At 43.5% G+C, this 23,508-nt stretch overlaps 3 protein-coding genes and 1 long non-coding RNA gene across 11 annotated transcripts in view; 2 read left to right on the top strand and 2 right to left on the bottom strand.

Annotated features, from left to right (window-relative positions):
* Positions 1-333: 333 nt before the first annotated feature.
* MTCH2 (mitochondrial carrier 2) lies at positions 334-13,378 on the bottom strand. Its single transcript, XM_079991907.1, has 13 exons — positions 13,158-13,378; positions 10,634-10,718; positions 9,586-9,692; positions 7,617-7,643; positions 7,284-7,340; positions 5,996-6,053; positions 5,208-5,259; positions 4,931-4,990; positions 4,466-4,559; positions 3,923-3,970; positions 3,338-3,405; positions 1,060-1,135; positions 334-529 (listed from the first exon to the last, which is right to left on the bottom strand). Exons 1-13 carry the CDS (start codon positions 13,242-13,244, stop codon positions 443-445), a joined length of 906 nt encoding a protein of 301 aa, XP_079848033.1. The 5' UTR covers positions 13,245-13,378; the 3' UTR covers positions 334-442.
* Positions 12,055-13,151, top strand: LOC307224826 (phospholipase A2 crotoxin basic subunit CBb-like; the record flags this gene model as incomplete). The annotated part of the gene is made up of 1 exon (XM_079991953.1): positions 12,055-13,151. A coding segment is annotated over one exon (564 nt), but the record flags the coding sequence as incomplete, so codon positions are not given.
* Positions 13,379-15,307: 1,929 nt separating the features above from the next.
* The window catches only part of AGBL2 (AGBL carboxypeptidase 2), a 31,076-nt gene continuing 22,875 nt past the window's right edge, over positions 15,308-23,508 (bottom strand). For all 8 annotated transcript variants that reach the window (XM_079991847.1, XM_079991851.1, XM_079991848.1 and 5 more), the window contains 4 exons: positions 21,729-21,795; positions 18,213-18,404; positions 17,847-17,898; positions 15,308-16,535 (listed from right to left, as the gene is read on the bottom strand). In XM_079991847.1, the coding sequence (XP_079847973.1) occupies positions 16,202-16,535; positions 17,847-17,898; positions 18,213-18,404; positions 21,729-21,795 (645 nt within the window). In that variant the 3' untranslated portion in view covers positions 15,308-16,201. The remainder of the gene's footprint in view (positions 16,536-17,846; positions 17,899-18,212; positions 18,405-21,728; positions 21,796-23,508) is intronic.
* LOC307224837 lies at positions 18,314-22,604 on the top strand. Its single transcript, XR_013842770.1, has 2 exons — positions 18,314-18,425; positions 21,907-22,604. It is a non-coding gene; the product is annotated as an uncharacterized lncRNA (long non-coding RNA).

The raw sequence follows: 23,508 nt of genomic DNA, 5'->3' as shown, positions 1-23,508 counted from the left end.
GGGAGAAGGCTAAGAGCTGTACTGTCTGGGGACAGGAGGAAAAAAATATTGGTCCACTTTCCCTCAGCAACCCACAGTAGTCCTGGGATGGTACCATCAGAAGGTAGGAGCTGGGGAGAAAGATAGCATTCCCATCAACACAAGACATCAGTGCTCTCGGGAAAAGGAAAAGAACTTTCCACATTCCCAACAGTGTAAGCCGTCTCTTTTTTTTCTTCCTCTGACAGGGGTAGCTTTCCTGTCATCCCTGCCCCTGCTGCCTTCCACCGATTTGAGAGACAGAAATGAAACTCCCCCCATCACACTTGTCATTAAGTCATGCTCACAGCCAGGTCCATTGCCCAAGATTAATTTGATTATTTTTCTTTTTTAAAAAACTGTATAGAAATCAACACACTGCCATCATTCTGTGCATCTGGAGCGGCTGCAAGAGGCCCAGGGCTCAGTGAAATCTCTTCTCTTCCCACACATACCGCTTCCCTGCAGGCACCTTCCGGAAAAACAGGCTGTTCCCTCTGCTCATGTTACCCTGAAAACATGAGGAAAAAGGAGGCATGAGAGAGAATGTGAATAGAGACTGAGACTTTGGGGACAGAGGTCCAGCATCTTTCCAGCAACAAATACAGAGGGGTTTTTCCCCCTATTGAGGGTCAAATTCTGTCAGGGGTAATCTGTTTTAACTGGAGTGGGGGCAGAGTCTCTCTCTCTCTCTCTCTCTCTCTCTCTCCTTTCCTGAAGAAAGAAAGAGCTTGGAGAGGGCTCCCTATTTCAAGGCTCTCCCAACCATAAAACTAAGCCCCAAGATGATGAAGCTTGCCCACCCTGGAACATCAACACGGTGTGGCAGCTGGAATGCACCCAGAAGAGGTGAGGGCACCCCAAGTCACACAGTGACATCTTGGTCTGGCATCCTTGCTTGGGAGGCTGGTATACCCAACGGCCAAAACCCCTGGAAGAATTGGAGAGGGGAACTCTGTATTGCCAATTATTCCTCTCCCACCCACATCAAGGGCAATATGCTATGGTCCTCTAATGAAAGGGCAGACAAGACAGACATACCTCCCCCTGTAGCTGGCTCCAGCAGTGTAACCAGGACGAGTAGGCTGGGGCATAAGGAGGGAGGCCACCAGCGAGCCTGAAAAACAGCAAGAGGCCAGGGTAATTTACCAAAATGGCTCACCAACAATATCCAATGTGCAGAACATCCATTTCTAGTTTCATAGTCACTTGGGAAACAGTAGCCCAGATGCAACTTCTAGACTAGAGCAATTACTTCGAAGAACATTCAGGCTGAGCTTTCATATTAAAAAGACACAGGTCTGAATCAATGAATCAGCGAAGTAAAAGGTCTGTTCCAGTTCAGGCTTGCAGCCAGCTTTTTGCTGTGCTGTACAAGGCAAGGCACCCAGAAAACCAAAGCCCATCTTTACTACCATGATGAGTCAGCTCTGGTGTAAAGCAAAGCAAAATTATTTGTCCAGAGAGTGTAAAAAAAACCAAAAAACCACGAGTTCGGAGGAGAATGCAAGAGGTTTATAAAATCTTGAATAATGTAGAGATAAGTGAAGAAAAATATAAACATTTCCCCCCTTCTCATAGATTTGAACTGCGGTGGGAGAGAGTAAACACAGTGAAACAAGCTGGCAGGGCATTCAGAACTAAGAGAAATGTTTTTTCACATAACTGATACAGTGGCTAATAGAATCCCCATGTTTAGAGGCAGACTCTATTAATATCATATGCTGGAGACAAATGACAAGGAAGGGCTGTTGCTTTCATGCTCTTCTTGCAAGTTGTCTCTGAGAATATGACTACCTGTTGTTGGAAACAGAAATAATGATAGGTCTGACTTGCATGTAGCCATAGGTAAAGGTACCCCTGACCGTTAGTTCCAGTCGTGAACGACTCTGGAGTTGCGTGCTCATCTTGCTCTATAGGCCGAGGGAGCCCGCATTTGTCCGAACAGCTTCCGGGTCATGTGGCCAGCATGACTAAGCCGCTTCTGGCGAACGAGAGCAGCACACAGAAACGCCATTTACCTTCCTGCCAGAGCGGTACCTATTTATCTACTTGTACTTGGCATGCTTTTGAACTGCTAGGTGAGCAGGAGCTGGGACCGAACAATGGGTGCTCACCCCAGCATGGGGATTCGAACTGCCGACCTTCCGATCGGCAAGCCCTAGGCTCTGTGGTTTAGACCACAGTGCCACCCACGTCCCTGCACATAGCCATAGTTAATGCTTAAAAGCATGGTTTAATGCAAGTTTAACCATGGTTTATTGTGACAGCGCAGTGGGGTCAGAAGTCCTTACTTCACTTCTCCTCAGCTTCTGTCTGCATGGGGAGCAACAAACCACAAATCTTGGCTTGTTGTGGTGTCTGAAACACAAGGTTTGTGGTTTGCTTCTCTCCAAACCAAGCAGTAAGCCCATAACATGCTCATTCACATTAACTATGGTTTCATGTGATGCATGAACCAGACCTATAATTTAAGTATCTTCTCAAGAGATTCCACAGTTCTCAACATCCTGTCTCCTAGTGGTCAGAAGGTACATCCCAGTGTCTAACCCAGGCTTCCTCAACCTTGGCCCTCCAGATGTTTTGGCCTACTACTCCCATGATCCCTAGCTAGCAGGACCTGTGGTCAGGAATGATGGGAATTGTAGTCTCAAAACATCTGGAGGGCCAAGGTTGAGGAAGCTTGGTCTAACCCATCAAACAATGAAAGAATCAAAATTTTCTACCTCTGTGTGATCAGACTCATTAATAAAATCAACACCCATAAACCATGTACTGTAGTAAGATAAAAATGAATAATAAAAAAAGCTTGACAACAATGGGCAGAAACAGGACAGATCCCTTATTTTCTCTTGAGATTGGAAATCTATTGAATAGACCTGTAGTGTCCACATGAATTTAAAAATATTTACTGGATTTGCAGATGACCACAAGATTGAAAGCCAGGTTCAAATTTTTAGAAGTCCTTAGCTGCATCTCCAGCCACAACTATTTTGAACATAGGCAGGGCGCAGTGAAGGAGATGGCTCTTTGACCACTGAACTTTTAAATTAAACCCTTAAGAGCTATTCTAGGAGACTTTCCATGTCAGATGCTTTATTTTCAAGCTCTGTGGGTTGTGGTACCTAAATACTGAAAAGCAGCTGCTGAAAATATGAAGAGAACAGATGCGAGATGCAGCACATTGCTAAAACTCTCATTGCTTCATGAAGGAAAGGGACCTGACAAACCAAGACTAAATGAGACTGAACTGCGTGTATTATACATTTGAAAACACACAATCAAAAGCCAAGTTAGAGAAATCAGACTCTGCACTCACCCACAACTATTAATGGCCATCAGGTTTGAGACGAGTACAAAGGGGTAAGTCAGCATACTGGCAAAGAACTGTAGGTACAATACAGCAAAATACACCAGTGAAAACAGCCCTCAGTTTTCCTTCACAAGCCCCACCCAGCTGATGGCCTGTTAATGGCAGAACCTTCTTAGAGCTACAGCAAATCGAACGGTCACCCTGTAGTTGCAGGGAGTATGCCTTAGGCTAGAGAGAAGGAGCTCCACAGGGCAGTGAAGCGTTATTGCAGTTGCAATTCTGTTTCAGGACAGGAGTTCACAGCAATCACGAAGCAGATAAAATGAAACGGCTGGTAATTGTTCAGCTTAAGCCGAACAGTAGTTTGAGCCAAGCAACAGCACCTACTTAAGACCTCAGCACTAGAGATCAGATGGATCTCAAAGGTATTGAACAGAGATCCTGAGGTGTACAGCTTGCAAGGCTTCTTGCACAGGACATCACCAGCATCACCCCCAGCTTCAGGATGAAGTGCTCAAGCCTACGCTCACATCCTCAGGACACAACCCACCCCCTCTTCCCACAGGAAAGAGAAATGAACTGTACACTCACTCCAGTGACAGCCTGAGAATAGCTTTTCATCTCAGTCATGGTGGAGACCTAGAAAGAAGAGAAATAAAGTAACTGACCCCTGTTCCTCAATTAAGAGTAGTCACTCCCAAGTCCATCATAATCCCTGCATTGGAGCAAAATCTGAAGGAGCTGCCTGAAATTACTAGATGTAATGGAGGTAGCAACATACAACCACATTCAGAGGTTGAGGACAAAAAGGATATACAGTGGTACCTCTGGTTGTGAACAGAGGTCCAGCCATATCCCAAAGTTTTCGCAACCGGAGAGACCACTTCTGCACATGGGCGCGCAGCAAAACACTTCCAGGTTTGCCGCTTTTGCAACCTGAAGTTTACATTACCTGAGGGTAACGTAACCCGAGGTTCCACTGTATTGCTCAGGAGAATGTGCAGCAGGACCATGATAGGGACCTTTCAAGCTGACCAAGGCTAGGGGAGGAAACCTTTCATACCTGCCTACCTGAGCCCAGCACTCCACTGTCCACACCCCATACATCACACTACTTGTAGTGTGACTACTTACCCCATTCTCCAGTGCATAGGTATTGATGAGGTAGGCCAGCATGTTACAGAGCCACAAGGACAGGATGTCCCCAAGCAGGCGGGGGATAAGGCCCCTGGAAAAGGAAAAAAACTGATAAGTGAGGCCACATACTGCCTGGAAAAAACATCTTACATACATATGCACGCTTTCCTCCAGTGTGTGAGGCAGAAAGTCTGGCTGTATTTCCATGATGGGAGGCTGATCAACTTTAGTGCAAAGAACAATGTTACACTTTATCCCAAGAAAGATCACAATCTGCTTAAGAAAATCTCGGCTGAATTAGACCAAAGTTTCAACTAGTCAAACATTCTGCCTCCCACGAGCTCTGGCCATAACTGGACTCGCCCTCTGTCCCTCCCTGTTCCCCATGTCCCCCATGAACCAACAACCATGGCAGGTACAAAAGGAAGTTCACCCCCCACACACACACAAGCAAGTACTCACGCAAAAAATCCCAAGATGCCCTCTTCCCGGTAAATGGTGACAAAGGAGCTCAATACCCCACTGAAAATTAAGAAAGAAATTCATTTACTCTCAGAAATCAAGAAACAAGTGGCTCTCCCTGACCCCCTCCCCGTTTTCAACTTCAACAATGACAGGAAACCTCTGTGCTCACACACTAATTGCTCCCTGGCCTCTTTTTAACTTCTCCTACAAAAAAGGCATTGGCCTTGTGGGCTAAAGTCCAAAGGAAGCCGCCTGGTCACAAATATGCACATACCTGTACTTGGTCTCTCTGCCAATGAACTGCACCATACACCTCAACGTGATCACTGAAGGACAAGGACGGAGGGAAAAGGGAAATGACATCAGCAAGGATCCTCCCCACTCTCCTTCCCCTACTCAAGCCAACACAGGAACACACTACTTCGCCACTCTCCTAATTGAAGCTTAACTCAGACAGGACAGATATGCCCCTGGTTCGGGAACAGGGGTTCAACCACAGTTAAATGGAATAGAATGCCCCTTGAAAATTCAGGCTCATGGTAGGGAGCTATGACCTTGGATGCCCAAGTGACAGCTGTGGCCAGAATGCCTTTGCCTAGCTGACACCAGTGTGCTCACTATGCCCATTCTTGGTCACGACAACACTTGCCTCATACACATCACATTTGGATTACTGCAATGCTCTCTGCATTGGGCTGCTTTTGAAAGCTACAATTGGCAGAATGCTGCAGCCAGCCTGTTAACAGGGGCTGCGTACAGGGACCATGTGACCCCCTTACTGAAACAGCTGCACTGGCTTCCAGTGTGTTTTGACTCATTTTGTTAGGCACCTTCAGCTGATTAGGAAAAACGGAGTATAAATGTCATCAGGAAACAATTATATATCAGATAATTGATCAAAGCCAGCACTGTGCAAGATGGATACCCGAAGCACAAAAAACAATGACCATGAAGGGACCTGAATGTAACAAGGAAAGGCTGGTGAATGACTTTCCTCTTTCTTGTTGCCAGGGAGGAAAATGTGTGCTGGCAGTGACCAAAGGGCTGCTGGCCCCTACTTACCATGAAAAGGGTGGGTGACTAGCGTAGCAGCAGAACGTGCAATCATCTCTTGAGAAGTCTGTGACCAAAAGGAATGGCAAAAACATCAGCAAAAAGCCAGCCAAGGAAATGGCAAGATTTAAGGTGACAGAATGCTCCCCATCTGACAAGGTTCCACTAAAGCACCTAATGGCTGTCACTTAGTGTGAGTTACAACTCGAAGCATTTGTGTTAAGCAGCTGCACTTTGAGGTTAAAACTGAGTTTATAATTCCTCTACCAATCAAAGCCAATTTCAGCCGAGCCACAGGTTTCAGCTCATTTAGAGACAGTGCTTTGCTCTATTATCACGCTAGGCACAGACTTTCCAAGTGCATCCTATTGCCCACTATAGCACACTGGAAGGGCTCTTTCCAGGTGCCTCATCTCTCTAGTTTTAGGACTTCTGTGCCTGGATGTACACTCCCCTTTAAACAGCTTGTAGACATCCTGTCATACTGGGTGGGATTCACCTAACAAACTCATCAGCAGAAGCCCTGCCCAAGGTACAATGTGCTTTCCCCCCAGTCCCCCCCTCCCATAGAAGCCAATGCAAGGATTTCCACTCACGTAACAGGACTTGCCCTCCCTCTCCTCCTGCCACATCCTCCTAAAATCTGCTCTGGAGGATTGAGAGAACCCCCAGGACAGTGCACAATGGGAGGAGAGAATAAATTGCTCCTTCGGGCAAGGAGAACCCTGGGTTAATTACAACCCAATATTGCATGCTTAAAGTCAGTTCTCCTGGCCTCTGTTCACTGATATGGAACAAAACTGGCAGGCTGCAATGTGGGACACTTCTGCACCATTGCCAGGCACCAACCAAGGGCCCCATAGGCTCTAAAGCAGCCTTTCTCAACCTGTGGGTCCCCAGATGTTGTTGAACTACAACACCCATCACCCCTTGCTAGCAAGGCCAGAGCTCAGGGATGATGGGAGTTGTAGTTCAACATCTGGGGACTCACAGCTTGAGAACCGCTGCTCTAAAGGGTTCCCCACTGCCTGACTTGTCTTTGCCACCCAGTCATTCACCTCACACACCCTGCTGCTCCCCCAGCATCTTTTAGAAGTGGGTAGGTGGCAGTGTCTCTTTTGAAGGGGAGCCAAGCTTGGTTCCTATTCCTGGAGGCTGCCCATGTTAATTTAACCAAAACGCAATGTTTGATCACTTCTTTCAGTGAACAGATTGTCACCATTCAACCCTGGCACCTGTGCATGTGAAATCCTAATACATCCCAGCTTAGCCCATGTCAAATGAATCCATCTCTTACCTCCTTAACAACTTGCTCTAAGGAGGATGAGGATTCCTTGGGGCTGATCCCTGGGTCCTGGAGAGAAAAGTGAGCATCAGAAGTCATGGGGTGACGGCATTTCCAGTGCTGTCTGTAGAAGGCATCTTGTTGTGCTGTCTAATTCTGGATGGAAGATATTCTGGAGAACCCCAGAACTCCCAGAGAATGCACTACTCTACATACCATCTGATACAGGCAGCAGCCACCTCCCAATACCCATGAGCTCAGGGAAGGGAAATAGAGGAGCAATCACTTGGGTGGGAAAGGGAGAAGCAACTCATGCAAACAAATAAAAGCTAAGAACCTACTTACCTCAACTTGATCAGCTTCCTGGCAGTGCTAGAAGTAGGAAAACAAAGAAAAATGAGCCCATGGCTTATCTTCTCATTCTCAGCATTTTAAGCATACCTAATTTTCTTTGCATTCACTTTCCCATTCCCACGATTGGATTGCAAGAAAAGGTGTCTAATAAATTTAATTAATAAGAATAAGAATATTCCATGCTTCTAGATTCAGGTAGGTAGCCATGTTGGTCTGACGCTGTCAAAATATATAAAAAAATAGTAATAAATGTCCAGCAGCACCTTAGAGACCAACTAAGTTTGTTCCTGGTATAAGCTTCTGTGTGCATGCACACTTCTTCAGATACAGTGTATCTCAAGAAGTGTGCATGCACATGAAAGCTTATACTAAGAACAAACTTAGTTGGTCCCTAAGGTGCTACTGGACAATTTTTTAATTTTTTTAATATATTTCAATATTCCATGCCGTCTGTCTCAAAAATGTCCTCAAGATTGTTACTTGAAGTATTCCCAATGAAAAGAAAGTACATGTTACTTCTTGTACACTTATTGCAAGCCAGCTGAGTTTTTGGGAAAAAGTAATACATACTATATTTTTCCATGTATAAGACTATATTTTCCCCCAAATTTTTAAAGTTTAAAATTGGGGGTCGTCTTATACACAGAAAGTTTAAAATATTTATTTCTTAATTTTGGGCTGAAAAAATAGGGGTCCTCTTATACATGGGGGCATCTTATAGATGGAAAAATACGGTACTTCTGAAGGATTTTCATATACCTATAAAAACCTGCATGTTACTCTGCAACTATTATCCCACAGTATTTTCAGTGATTTCTCCAAGATGTATTCTAAGTCAACAACACTACTTATATATCTATGAGTTATATAGGATTCTTCACAGATTAATTATTGAAAGCAATGTGCATTTGAGTCATCTGCCAATCTAGTTCTTCTGTGTAACTAAAAGCAGAGAAGCAGCCTTAAAAAACTGAAACTGCTACTTACAGGTTGGCACAACCAAGTGGCCACAGTAGCAATCCAGGCAGTCCACAGAAAACAAGGCTAAACTAAATTTAGATCAAAATGGTGCATCCTATAAATAAACAGTTTTGATGCTCAGAGACCTGATTGTATGGTCAAAACCATGTGTGCAATAGAACTTCATCTCACTCTCCTCACCCATGCACCCTCCCAAAATCTGCTTCAGAGGATTGGGGTAACCCCTAGAACACATTTAGAGGATGCATGGGGAGAGGAGATGGAAGGGAAGTTCTGCTGCACAACCAGAAGCCCTTGCACTAATAAAATACTTTGCTGGAAACCACCCCATGAAACTGTCAAGTATCTTCCCATTCACTCTCAGCATCAATCACAATAATTATTGGCAGCAACCAAAAAGTATAACTTGCAAATACTTTTATTTGGAACTGTTGTTGGCTTGGGCCATAAAATGCCAAGCTATGCTTTGGTGCTCTAAGAACAAATTTTGTCTGCCAAGGCTTTAAGCTAGTTTACAACCCCTGTGTGAATGCTGAGTACATACCATACCCTGATTATTTGAAGACAACTGGAAATTTGGCCTTACACTGAAGAGGATGCAATTTAATGAATGGGAGCACACAAGAGAAGGAGGGGAGCAGATAAAACTCATTCAAGTGATACATTCCATGTGGAAACAGCCCACTGTGTTTACTAAGGCTTAATCCTAGACAACTACAAACACCCTCCTCCTCATATTTGCCATAGCAAGCATTCCTTCCAATCTCTGACAAGCTACAGAATGCAACTTGAGTCTAGGGAAGGTGGGAATAATACCTGAAGTTGCACACTGTTCTACAGGTGTTCCAAATAACGACTTTCACTGCCTTAAAAAGGCACTAACACCTTATTGGCAGGGCTTAGCAGGGCATGGCTGACTTTATCAGATTGTGAAATGTTTAGCATACTAATGTTGCTATAGAATAAAATTATATAGTACCTGTAAAACCTTACTGTGCACTATAGTGCCGATAGCTCCTGAGCAGAGTCTAGGAGTCAAACCTTTGAAGAGTCCAGCCCTTCCATCAATCTTCATAATGTGTTTAGCTGAAAGCAGAAGTCAATACAGATTAAAGGATCATACTCAACATTGACTCTCACCCCATTCACACACCTGCCTAGAGGAGATTCCAGCACCCAAAAATGTGTTTTAAAAAAAGAAGTTAGGGATGCAAAACTATTTAAAACTCAGCCTATCCCATGCTAGAGAAGACCGGGCCTGATGCCAAGTTAGAAACTTCAGTACAAAGGTCACGATACACAGCTGCAGGCATAATCTCCTGCACAGCAAAGCATGCTCATGTCCTATTTATTTCAGCATGCTTAACTGAACATTGGACTAGGCTTAAAATAATGTCAGCATGCACCAGAACCCAGCTTGCCCTTCCCAAACTCTGCCATTCTCTACAGCAAGGAGGGAAAGTCACAGGTTTCCCAGATATTGCCAAATGGTTAGGAAGTTGAACAACATCTAGAGGGTCACAGCTCCCCCATCTCTGGGTTGCAGTAACAAGTTACATGTTAATGATCCTAAGTTTGAGTAACAGTGTGCAAGAAAGCAAGATAGCTCAGAGCCAATAATATACAAGTCGGAGCATGAAGTGCGACATTGCTGGGACATGCACATGCATGCACAGGCTAAATCATATGAAGGATACTTGAAGGGCAATAGGCTACAGGAAGAGAGAGGCTCAGATGCCCAAACATTGTACTTTCCTGTTATTCTAACTCTGTCTCACTGCATGAATTCAAAAGCCAATGATCATGGCTGTAGCACTGAAGCTTCTTGAGAGTTGAGACTCACCACTTTACCTATATAAACTACCACTATTCCAACAGTTGCAGGATCTCTAGCTAATTCTTGTACACATGAGAAGCTCTGCTTCAAAGGCGTAGGCACCGCCAAGTGCAGTGCAGCAATTACAGCAATCCAATCCTGCTTTAAGTCTTTCTGGCTCATTCACAAATCTTATACATTATGCACTCACCATAAGCAAAGAGACCAGGCAGCTGATAGACCTGTCGCCCAAAGATATTTCTTCCCAAAGTTGGAGGGAGGGGTTCATATCCCACCTTCAAAATAAAGAGACAGCCTGCAGCAACCTGTACAGTGTGAACAGCACCCCAAGGAATAATCCCAACATTCCCTAGCAGTGAACAACTATGGCTGTTCCACTCACTGGACATTTGAAAACTGAACCATAAGAGAAAATATGATCGATTTTTTGTTCTTAGAATTCTATGGCTGTGCTACTAACTGTAAGTTTAAAGTTCTAAAACCACTATATTCAGAAGATGGTAATAGTTCGTAGCTCACATTAAATGTCTGGGTGGTCTGCAGCTCAGCAGAAAGTCTGGCAGAGTCACTGGATACCAGGTGCCATCTCTTAGTGCTATACATATATATGTCTTATTAGTGATTGTCGTAAGATGTTCTGGGAATCTTTTTGGCTAAAGAACAGGAAATAAATACTTTAAATAAAATTTGGAGCTACAGACCAAACATATATCTCCATAGACACCACACTATATTCCCCCACTTCTTTGCTCCAAAGTGATTCCCCCTTGCTTTTTTTCCAACCAGGTAAAGTTATTTTAAAATGTTTGTCCTTGATGTGATCTAGGTGACTCTGAAGATAAGGTTGCTGTGATTAAATGTTAAACAACTAGTTGAGAACATGGAGCTATTTTGCTTTTTATGCTGTGAATAGCCACTTGATTTGTCACAATATATCATACTAGGCAACATGTTTTCCATAGTTTATAACTCACATTATCAAGGTCTGCAATTTAGCAAAAAGTTTTACGGACAAATTGGATACTGTGTTTCACAAGTCCAATTTACCAAAGAAGACAATGTGCTTTCTTGGCAGAGGTAGGCAGTATTTATTTTTGAGATAGATAACCCACTACATAGCTCCACATATCCTCTGTGTAGTGCATCATATGAGAACCACTGTGAGGTTAATAACAGGAAGCCTCACAATTGTCTTTTGTCCTTAAATTCTGAACCTTATATTATAGGAATTTGTGTATCCAAACTCAGAAATGCTAATGTGCTTCCCGTTCCTGCATTTTTTATTAGAAGGTGGATATGCAGGCTGTTAAATATTTTAACAGACAGGGCTGTTGTACCTGGGGCAGCTATGCTTTTCAGCCAATGATGATACAAGTACAAAGCCACAGCTGGCCAAAAGCAACATGCAGCCAAATATACTAAATAAAGAAGTTCTTGAGGCTGGAACTACTGGGAGTGTCCGAAACACTACCAATAAAAATGAGAAGAGGACAAATTTGAATACGAGGCACACATAAAACCAGCGCAGAAAACTGATCCAGATTCAGAAATCAGCCAGGCTCACAAAAACATTTGAGTGAGGTATGCCAGTCTGAAACTGGCTAAAATTAAACATTGGCTTCTGCAATGAGGATTGTTCTGTGGCTAGCACTGGCAATTTTGTTCTCTCAGGAATGTGGACACAGCAAAGGCAGCAAGCGAGAGAAACGCAGTGTCTTGGATCTGATTTTGACCCTCTGGTGTTACCGACACCGGTTGCAAATCCCACTGCTAGGACTCAATCTATATGGCTGCTACTGTGGAACTGGTGGTTCTGGAAGCCCTGTGGATGCAGTGGATCAGTGCTGTTTCATTCATGACTGCTGTTACCGCCACGCCAGGGTCTCCTTAAAGTGTCACCGCAGGGTAAAGTGGCAGCGTTACAAACTCTCGTGCAATGGATCAGAGACGGAATGCCAGTCCACCAGTATCTGCGGCAGGATGGCATGCGAGTGTGACAAGCAGCTGGCGGAGTGCTTGACAGCAGCCAAACCCCGCAGGAAGCATTCTTTCTACAACAGGGAGGCTCTCTGCAAAGGACCCAGGGACCCTTGCCCAGCCGTTCACCGCAACTGGACTGAAATTCTACCCTGGGAAAGCCTTTCCCCTCGACCAGTCTCGAGGTGGGGCTCGTAAGTAACCATTCAACTCTGGAAGAGAACAGGCTGCAGCTGCTGATTCCCAAGGGCTTCCCTCGCCGGACCCACCTCAGCACCTGCGGTACTAGGCAGCGCAATAAAGAAAGACTCCAAAGCGAAGTTGCACTGCAAATGACGGCGCCTGCTGTCTGGATGGTGCGAAAGTGAGGAAGCGCTTCCCGCGTCCCTACGAGCGGCTTTCTTTTTCCTCCGCCGGGGCGGCGGCGCTGCTGCTGCTACGCCTCGGGGTAGGGAGGCGAGCAGCCGCCGCCCTGCGAAAAGGAAGTCTGAAGCAAAGCAAGGCCCGAATACGACCCAAGGCGAAGGGCGACTCCGCTACTTCGAGGGGCTGCTGGCTACGCGGGGAGGGGGGGCGCTGCTATGGAAACGCGTTTGGGAGCGAGGAGGCAACTTCTTCCCCAGTGAGCGAGGGCGGGAGGCGACCTGGGGCTTCTTTGACCTCCTCCCACCCACTCAGTGCCGCCCCCTTCGTCGCCCTCACGAGCAAGGAAAACCTGCCGGGACTGAAGGCCTCACCTGCACGAGCACCTTCACGTACATGAGCGGCTGCGAGAGCACCGTGAGGCCGGAGCCCAGCAGCATCTGAGAGGCCGTGTCCGCCATGCTGCAGCCGCGCCGGGCTCCGCCGAGGGGGTGGGGGGGGAGGTGGAAGCAGAGGCTACCGCGCCACCTCCACGTGACCTGCGGTAGAGGAAGATACGGCTCGAGCCGCTGCCTCCACGTCCTTTCCCTCCCCTCCTACTCCAACTACTTCCGGTTCCAGCTAGTCCCTGTTTCTGCCACTTCTAGAGCGCGATAGGCCTAGCCTATGGGGGGGGGAGCAATATTGACAGTGACCTGCAGCCTGAACTTCCGGTAAAAACCAACCAACTCGAAAGCTATGATTCTCTATGGTCGCCGCTCTATAGCTTTGCAGCTCGGTGGTAAAAGGGGTCTAGAACTGAAGTGTCAGCGAGGACTACGGTTGTACACAACTCTAAATCCCCCCGCCCCATTGAATTTCTCTTGGCATTTCTCGTCGTGCTTCTTAGATCTGATAGCCAATAAGAGAAAAAAATAGGCTTTTGCGTCACACGGTAGGTGGGCTAAGAATCTTCTGATCTAGAGGTAGGAAATTGTAGATTTTGAATCGGAGTAGCCACTGCAGAATGAGAGGCCGGGAAGAAGCTGTCGCGAGAAGAGTACATCATCCGCGCCCAGTTTTAGCTACATAAGTAAGTCATTGACAGGCGCCGGATGTGTAGTAGAGGGCATTGAAGTCGGGACAGTCAACGAGTGTTTAATATAGTTTATTCGCCAATACGTCAGGTTTTCAGCAATCGTTAGGTTTTCTTCGCTCTGTGTACCATTAGAGGCTTACTAGTTAAAATGTTCATGGATAATGAAAACTCAGGGTTGTTGTTTTTCTTCTACTTCCATGCCTTCCTGGCAGAACTGTAGTACAGTTGACATTGACTACAAAGGACTTCTTCAGTAAGAATTTGCAGGATCACTTTCCTAGCAGAAAGTCAAACTAACTAACAAAGCAAGCGCTGCCGCTGCCGCCGCTCTATTTAGTTTGCAATTCAAGTCTCATCTTACTTTGGACATCCTTGCTCTCAGGGAAGCTGCCTAGACCAAAATCAAGCATTCATTTTAAAGTGCTTTAATTATTACCCAGGAATTTTCCACATTCGGTTAATATGCAATACTACCAAAGCAAGTAATGGTTCTAGCATTTCAAAACTTCCAGCTTGTGTTAAGAGAAGAGCTTATGCATTGTTGCTCAGCACCTAGACTCTTGTGCGGTCTCAAAATGTAATATCCTTTAAGTCCATCCCCACTGTAATTTTCCCTTCATCATCTCTCCCTTTCCTACTTTCCAGAGAAAACCAAGCATTGACTGTTTAATTTTTAAAATGTTGCTGGTGCACATGCCTGCCCTTTTACAGAAAAAAACTAGTTCCCTCTCATTCTCATAACAGCAGCAGCAATAGCAACAAGGAAAATGGAGTGGACAGGTGAAGTATTCCCAATGTTTTGAAACCAACATATCTCTCCCATTATTTGGACACTGAAGGAAATTTCCAAGGCACTTACACATAGGGAAGAAAGGCAGGAGGTGACAGTGAACAAGGTAAAATTATAGCTGCATATAAGGTGCATTTTAGTTCAAATACGCTTTCCTGCCAGAATAACTGATTAAAAAATATATGAAATTGTACTTTTCCTAGATTTTTTGTGTATTTTGGGACAAAAATAGGTAGTGAAAGAGTTACTTGACAGAAACAAGTTGTAGCAAATGCTAAACTAATAGATGCTAGTTTAATACTAAAGAGAGTAAGAGGAAAATGCATGTAGATTTGCCAGTCTGTTTCTCATTTGCAGTTCAGACACATATTTAATGTGAGATTTCTTCGTTCCTTCCTGGATTATAATCCAAAATCTTCATAGTGAGAATAAATTATAGCTTAATGGTAACACAACTGACTTGTTTATAACAGGTCATCAAAGTTTACACCCGAGTGGATGGATTCTTCACAGAAATAGTTTTTAGCTACATTATGCAAAATGAAATATCATTCAATAGATTTCTACATAAATATGTTCTGTTTGGGTGTGTTTTAGAACACTAACAATTATTTTATGACAACTGAAAACTTAAAAAAATAGAATTGCACCTTCAGTACCTTTACTATGCCGTTTAATGTTCAACAATACATACTTTTCACTCACAAAGAGTAACAGTACCACTTTAGAGGTAAAAATGCAACAAAACTTGTACCTTAGTATTGCATTTTTTCCTTGTGTGGTTCCAACATTACAGCAACAGAATTGTTTCTGTTATTATTGTGCCCACTGCTACACAATCATCTATTATTAATTCAACGTAATAGTTTTCAGATATTCACCCTTCATCATTAAAATAATAATAATTCATGTACACATTTGATAGGAAACTTGGGGGGGGGGTTACAAAAATAAAAAAAAATGGTGGAATGACATGCAACCTCAGTAAATGTGAATTTGGGAAGTAATGGTGGAGGGTTGGGGAATGCGTGTCTGATGGTGGAAGTGGAATTTATAGAGAATTAGCATGAGGGAAAGGCTGTTTAACCCCTCACACTCACTGAGTCATCCTATGCCCACTGGATCTTTCCCCTCTTCTGATTTTCAACCCTGACTTGGTGGGGAATAATTAAAAATAGCCATGTGAGGCATCTGCAGAAGCTGCGGGCAAGGAGGTTCAGCACCTCCTACCTGCCAATACTTCCTTGCAAGTACTTCCTACATATTCACCTTATGAATAAAATATAGAGGTGGAAATTATGTGTTCTTCCTGAAATGCATTGTACTAACCAAAGGTCTTAACAGTGGGGAAAGCTTTGCCCTTTCATATTAGTTAATCTCAGCTACAAACCTATAAAAATAAGACAACTGAAATCTCCCATCCTCTTTATCAACACTCCAAATTCTCTCTCATCATCAAAATGCAGTAGACTTTGTGCTAAACATTTGTAATAGGCCTGCAACAGGAGAGTGCCAGCTTTCCTTCTAACAAGTTAACTCTTTGTGAGTTATTAAACGTCTATGGCTTCATAGGAGGGCACAAGATGTTCCTTGTGCACAAACTTTGCCTTTGGATTAGCCTCTCTGTTCTTCAGTAATGCATATTTTTGTCCAATCATGTTTGGAGTTCCCCTGACTTTGGCATGATGTTCATTTTCAGACTTCAGAACCATGTAGTCAATTTTGAGTGGTTTCCATTTGTATTCTCGGTAGGGAATAATCTGTGACCTGCTTTGGTTCAGATTCCACAGGTTTTTGTTGTCAATAATGCTATGAGATTTCAAAGAAAGACTTCGACGCAGCATTAAAGTCACAGAAGGCACTTCAGGATTCCACCACATGGACCTAAAAAAAGGGTTGGGAGAGAAAAATAGTTCTTTTAAATAATTAAATTTCAAATACTGTATTGTAGATAAAAAGTGGTATACAAGCACTTGTAATTAATTAATAAATTGAGAGTGAAAGAAATTCATTTCACAAAGACATAGTAGGGACCAAGACTTAACCACAACCTAAAGGTATTAGCATTTCATGCAGTTCAAAGCAGGAAAATGTCAGTTATCAGGGTTAGACTCTTAACTTGAGCAATTGTATTTAACATGTCTGGGGGGCATTGTTTGTTAAATAACAGTTGCAAGGACCCCTGAATAGAAACAGGACCACAGTATACAGGGAGGGGAGGGGAGGAGCTTCTCCCTAACAACAGAAGCAGTTTCCAGGAGCAAATTTCATTTAGACTGCAACACAGTAGAAAATGGGCCCTACCATGGTCCTAATCCCAACAAGTTTCCAGCGGCCATTTAACAAAAATCCTGAGACATATGCAATAAAGCATAATAAAGCATGTAGTTTGGCCTTGATTTCTGATTTTCATTCATGTTCTAAAAGGTGAGAGAATACAATACAGTGGTGGTTGTTTTACCAAGCAGGATTAGCAATCGCTGGAATGCTGACAAAGATTATCGGTACTTTTGTGTGTCTCAACCGAATAGCCTTTTATTTGTTGAATTATCATATAGCTCAAAGATAAATGAAGAGCAACTAGCCAAGGCTACTTTCCAAGTTTCACCTTGCATGAAATAGAAACTACATCATACCACACATTAGCCACCCAGCCTCAATTCACCTAGTTTAACCTGATTATAATACACACACACACCAGGCAACAGTCAGTGAGTACAGAACATGCCCTTTACACAGCCTCAGCATGTAAAGAGCATTCACATCACACTACACACATAACTGTAAACCTAACACCATAAGTGTCTTGTGGCCTCTTCAACACTAAACAATTCCTTATGGGAACAATGCATACACATGGTTTTCTTGGGGTGGGAGGGGGGTTGTATACATGATGAGGGTGGCTGTAAATGAGGTCCAAAAACACAGATGAAATACTTATTTGCAGTATACTGTATTCCACAAAAGCTTATGCCACAATAAATGTATTTGCCTTTAAGGTGCCACAAGACACTTGTTGTTTTTGATGCAAAAGACTAATCCACCTTGCTTCCTGGAAGTACATGTAATGTTTTCCTGCACATGTATCATCATGTAAGTAAATTGTAAGTGAAAAGGCCTAAAGTTAGACAATTAAATCAACGCCATTTCAGGAGGCTGTCATGGTGCCCAGGAGGAGTTCTGACCCGGTAGTACCTGTGTCGTTTGACTCCAAGACCACGAGGACATTCAGATGAAACACAAGTGCCTGTAAAGAAGTAAAAGGAAACACAAATGCCAAATCAAAACGAAACAGCAGTAGTGCATTTCTGGCTGAACTAAAGTCAGCAATGATGTGAATTTTCCTCAATGTCTTGTTTCACTTAATACAATGGTTTAGATTTGGTGTCTGACAGACATTCCAATTAAAGAGAACAAGTACCCATCTTGTCCAGATTCACACCTAAATTTGTCTTCTTCATCTGGCAGAATTTTCTTATTAGGATCATTCACTCCTAAATGCTCATTCTGTCCCTTAACCTCACAGGTAAATTTGTCTGCTTAACTACCCCAGTCCTGTACCTGCATTCTGTTTCTCATTAAATTCTTCATCAGGCTGTAAATGGAAGGAAAATGGGTGCTGTTTGATGGGTGACTTTGTGAGGCTCCGTCGCTGTTCTATTGATGGAATCATAGCTACGAGAAGCGGCTGGGGACCCTTGATCTTGATCTCAGGTTCAATTATTGGGATGTTCTGCTTACCCAAAGTGAGTTCTACACAGTGGAAAGACAGAGGTAAGATGAAGGAACGTAAAATGTCTTCAAAATATCCTCTGCAACCAGAAAGCCTATATTCTGCTATGAATTCAGTACATTGCAAGATAAATGTCTGTGACAAATACTCTGATATAGCTCAATATTGCCCCCTAGAGTGTCTGCAAAGAAAGATATGGGCAAAATCCAATTGTGGCATCCTGCTTCCACAACTGCCAAGTGGAGCTGAATAGCCCTGTTTTTTCAGTCACAATTTTAATTGCGATTCCATACCAACGGGTAGAGCTTGGTAGAATGCATCTGGGCTGCCTGAGGTTTATGCCCCTCCCTATACTCACTCCTCCCATACATTCCACTATCTTTTTCTTTTCTGCGCATGGGGTGGTGGTGGTGGTCTGCTTACCTTAAAAAAAGAAAAAAAACCAGAAAGTGTGCAAAAGCACAACATCAAATATTGCCAGCCTTATTTATCAAGTGGATGCCAATTCCCATTTTCTTTTTTGAATTTTTAAAATACCACTATCTTGCAAAATTGGTAAATGCGTCCTGAAAGTGCTGTACTGGTTATAAGTGAATGATGGCACCTTGAGACCCATGTACCTAAAAGAGCACCTCCCCTACTATCAACCCTCTTAGTCCCTACAACCAGTAGTAAAAACTGTTGGTGGTTACACCTCTGGCTAGTGCCCAGTTGGTGTTGACCCATGTTAGAGCCTTGGTGGCAGTTCAGTATTTGTGAAATGCCCTTCTGAGTGGGGAGCATCTATCTCCCTCCCAGTACTGTACATTTCCGAGCACAATTCAAAGTGATGTTACTGACATTTAAAGCTCTAAACAGCCTCAGCCCAGTATACCTGAAGGAGCGTCTCCACCCCCATCATTCTGGCGGTTCCTTCACTGCGAGAAGTTACAGGGAACCAGGCAGTAGCGCCCTTCCTGTGGAATGCCCTCCCATCAGATGTCAAGGAGATAAAAAACTACACAACTTTTAGAAGACATCTGAAGGCAGCCCTTTTTAGGGAAGTTTTTAATGTTTGATTGTGTTTTTAATATTCAGTTGGGAGCCGCACAGAGTTGCTGGGGAAAACCAGTCAGACAGGTGGGGTATTATTAATTAATTAATTATTAACTTTCAGATGGAACTTTAAAAAGTTTCTGTATATCCAGGTATTTGATGGCTGAAAGACAGTTTTTGCTAACCTTGAAATAAAACTGAAAAGCAGCAACATGGTCACATCCACACTATACGTTTCAAGGCACATTCAACACACATTTAAGGCACATAACATCCTCCAAAGAATTCTGGAAACTGTAGTTGACCCCTCAAAGAGCTACAAATCCCAGTACCCTTAACGAACTACAGATGCCACTCCCCTGTCAGAAATATATGCCATCCTCTGCCTTGTACTTAGGAGTATACAAAAACTGTTTTAAAATTCCTGTTTATATATACAGTACAGTACAGGCAATCCTCATTTTGCACAGAGGTTATTCAGGATCCCCTGCATGTTAGTGGGGCCTGCATAAAGTTTTTCACCCCACCCCTATTCCACTATGTTAGTGATATTTTAGTGGCATTTTTGGGTCACTTTTGGGTTTGGAACTGTGTGCGTGTGTGCAATCACACGTCAGTTGGCCGTTGTCTGTACAGTGGTATCTCGGGTTACATACGCTTCAGGTTACATATGCTTCAGGTTACAGACTCCGCTAACCCAGAAATAGTATCTCGGGTTAAGAACTTTGCTTCAGGATGAGAACAGAAATCGCGCAGCGGCAGCGTGGCAGTAGCTGGAGGCCCCATTAGCTAAAGTGGTGCTTCAGGTTAAGAACAGTTTCAGGTTAAGAACGGACCTCTGGAACGAATTAAGTACATAACTAGAGGTACCACTGTACATGAAAAAGCAGATGCATACAGTGGTGCCTCGCAAGACGAAATTAATCCATTCCGTGAGGCTCTTCGTATAGCGGTTTTTTCGTCTTGCGAAGCAAGCCCATTGACAGCTTAGAGGATTAGCGCTATTAGCGGTTTAGCGGCTTTTAGCGGATCAGCTGATAAGCAGCTTATCAGCGGATCAGCTGATAAGCGGCTTAGGGCTTAGGAAAAGGGGGGGGAGGGGGAAAACCCTGCAGGAACTCGCAAGACATTTTCGTCTTGCGAAGCAAGCCCATAGGGAAATTCGTTTTGCGAAGTGCCTCCAAAACAGAAAACCCTTTCGTCTAGCGGGTTTTCCGTCTTGCGAGGCGTTCGTCTTGCGGGGCACCACTATATCCATATATTTGCTCATGTACACCACTGTAAAAAAGGGCAGTGGACACTTAGTTTCCCTTAAATGAGAATTGGACTAGGCTTTGATTATAATGTAATCCAGAGAAATTTATCACTTGATTTACATGGCTACAGGTGCAATTTGGAAATTAGGGAAAAGGAGTAAACTTTTGCCTTTTGTCCCCATCGTGTCTGTGTATTTATAAAGCAATAATAGTTAATCATGGTGGCATGGTAGTGGCTCATGTCTGCCACAACTTTCTTTTCACCATAGAATCATAGAGTTGGAAGAGACCACAAGGGCCATCGAGTCCAACCCCCTGCCAAGCAGGAAACACCATCAGAGCACTCCTGACATATGGTTGTCAAGCCTCTGCTTAAAGACCTCCAAAGAAGGAGGCTCCACCACACTCCTTGGCAGCAAATTCCACTGTCGAACAGCTCTTACTGTCAGGAAGTTCTTCCTAATGTTTAGGTGGAATCTTCTTTCTTGTAGTTTGGAACCATTGCTCTGTGTCCGCTTCTCTGGAGCAGCAGAAAACAACCTTTCTCCCTCCTCTATGTGACATCCTTTTATATATTTGAACATGGCTATCATATCACCCCTTAACCTCCTCTTCTCCAGGCTAAACATGCCCAGCTCCCTTAGCCGTTCCTCATAAGGCATCGTTTCCAGGCCTTTGACCATTTTGGTTGCCCTCCTCTGGACACGTTCCAGTTTGTCAGTGTCCTTCTTGAACTGTGGTGCCCAGAACTGGACACAGTACTCCAGGTGAGGTCTGACCAGAGCAGAATACAGTGGCACTATTACTTCCCTTGATCTAGATGCTATACTCCTATTGATGCAGCCCAGAATTGCATTGGCTTTTTTAGCTGCCGCGTCACACTGTTGGCTCATGTCAAGTTTGTGGTCAACCAAGACTCCTAGATCCTTTTCACATGTACTGCTCTCAAGCCAGGTGTCACCCATCTTGTATTTGTGCCATAACACAGACATGTATACACCCCCCCCAAAAAAAAGCCATTTTCTGCAATGTGTGTAAGGATAGATTCCTCACCTTGATACTTCTTATCTACATTTTCTTCTTGCACAAATGTAGAGAGTGAATTTTCTAGATTTCGGTTCTGTATAAAAGAAATGTAGAGAATAAATCAGTATCTGACTTTCTTATTTTTATATATGCCTCATAATGAGTATTAAAGTGCACCCTATGTCTTTTTTTTTTCACCATGTAGGCACTTTCATTGCCCATGTGTGTCCAGGTGTTGCTCACCAAAACATTTCCGTACCCTATTTTACCTTTCCCGTAGATAAACAGACTTTCTTCTCTCCAGTCAACCAGGAAGATTGCCTTTGTCCTTTTGCAAGGGTCTGTTTTCTGCTTTTGATCATGTATTTGTTTTATTCAATTCAAAAACTAAGCAAAGCAATGCTGAAAAGGCTACCTTTCAGTATGGACTGATACTTACCTCAAAGCCTTCAACACCACTTTATTTTAGATGTACCTCATAGGCAGCATTTTTCTTACATTTGTTTGCATAAGTATAGGAAAGAGTATAGTACACTTGTGGACATCTATCATGTGAAGATCACACATATGCCTGTTTTGCTGCATGTTGGGAAGCAGTGATCCCTTCTTTATCCTTTTCTCAGTGTTTTCATATTAGAAGTATGCACTCAAACCCAAGGGACTTCCTTTGTAAGTATTCCTACCCCATTATTTCCCTCCACACATATTTTCCAGTAAATGCCCACTAACTATATTAGGTGCTAAAGTTTCTAGTACCATTGACAGTAAAGTTTGGTTATTTTTATATCTTCTCATCTCTCTTTGGTGTGTCCAAAGTGTACTGTAGGATTTCTCCAAAGCATTTTATCAGCCCTCTAATCTTGTTAAATTTCCTTGGCAATATTAAAAGAGCTCTTGGTTCAAGCATCTCTCTTTGTAGTTTCTTATATGCTGTGATGTCAGTCATCTTTGTGATACCCGGCTCCCTTGACCAACCATGTTCTTTTTGCTGCTCCTCCGTGGAAGTCACTTACACTGGGGTTCCTTTAAAGGACATGCATAAGTGGGGGGTTCCCCGTTCCGCCCCCACTCCATTCCGCCATGCCCCTTTTCGGTGCCCTTTTTGGGGCACGTGTAAGTGGGAACGCATGTGTCGACGGGAACCCAAGTAATGCCACTGCTCTGCAGGACCGAGCTGATGCATCCCGCAAGGCATCTCCAGCATGCCTATTCCAAAATTACCGGTAATGTGCAAATGGGGGAGGGAGGGCGAAACAAGATTAACATCAGAAGGAGAAATATTTTGTTATTATTCCGGGAATCCTTGTCACGTTTTAAGTTCTTTCGTCTGACACCGGCATACAACTGTATTTTGCAAAGGCACGTGTTAAGATCTTTCGTATCCTTTGTCTGATACCTGCATACAATAGCTGCATACAACAACCATACTTTGCAAAGGCAGATGTGGAACATTACAAAGAAAAGTTCATCTTTTGCAAGCATGCTCCTTGAAGTTGTTGCATTTGACACTTGTATTCGCTAAGACATACGTGGCACACAAAAAACTTTTATTTGGACATTATGCTTAAAAAAATTGATTCATTTGTACATACGTGGAACACAAAAGCTTCTATTTGGACATTACGTATATAAGAACTGATCTATTTTTATTTCCTGTTCTAAATGTTGGTCCTTAATTTCTTCTACTCAATTAGATAATGTGAAAAGACTTATGTTTATATGATGTATAAGGAATTTATATAGTTAAACACAGCTAGTTACGTTGTGAGTATATTTGTTAGTTGAATTTACATAACTATCAGTTTGA

This window comes from Podarcis cretensis (genome assembly GCF_951804945.1).
Source record: "Podarcis cretensis genome assembly, chromosome: 1".
Lineage (NCBI taxonomy): Eukaryota > Metazoa > Chordata > Lepidosauria > Squamata > Lacertidae > Podarcis > Podarcis cretensis.
This window is presented reverse-complemented; position numbering and strand designations above follow the sequence as displayed.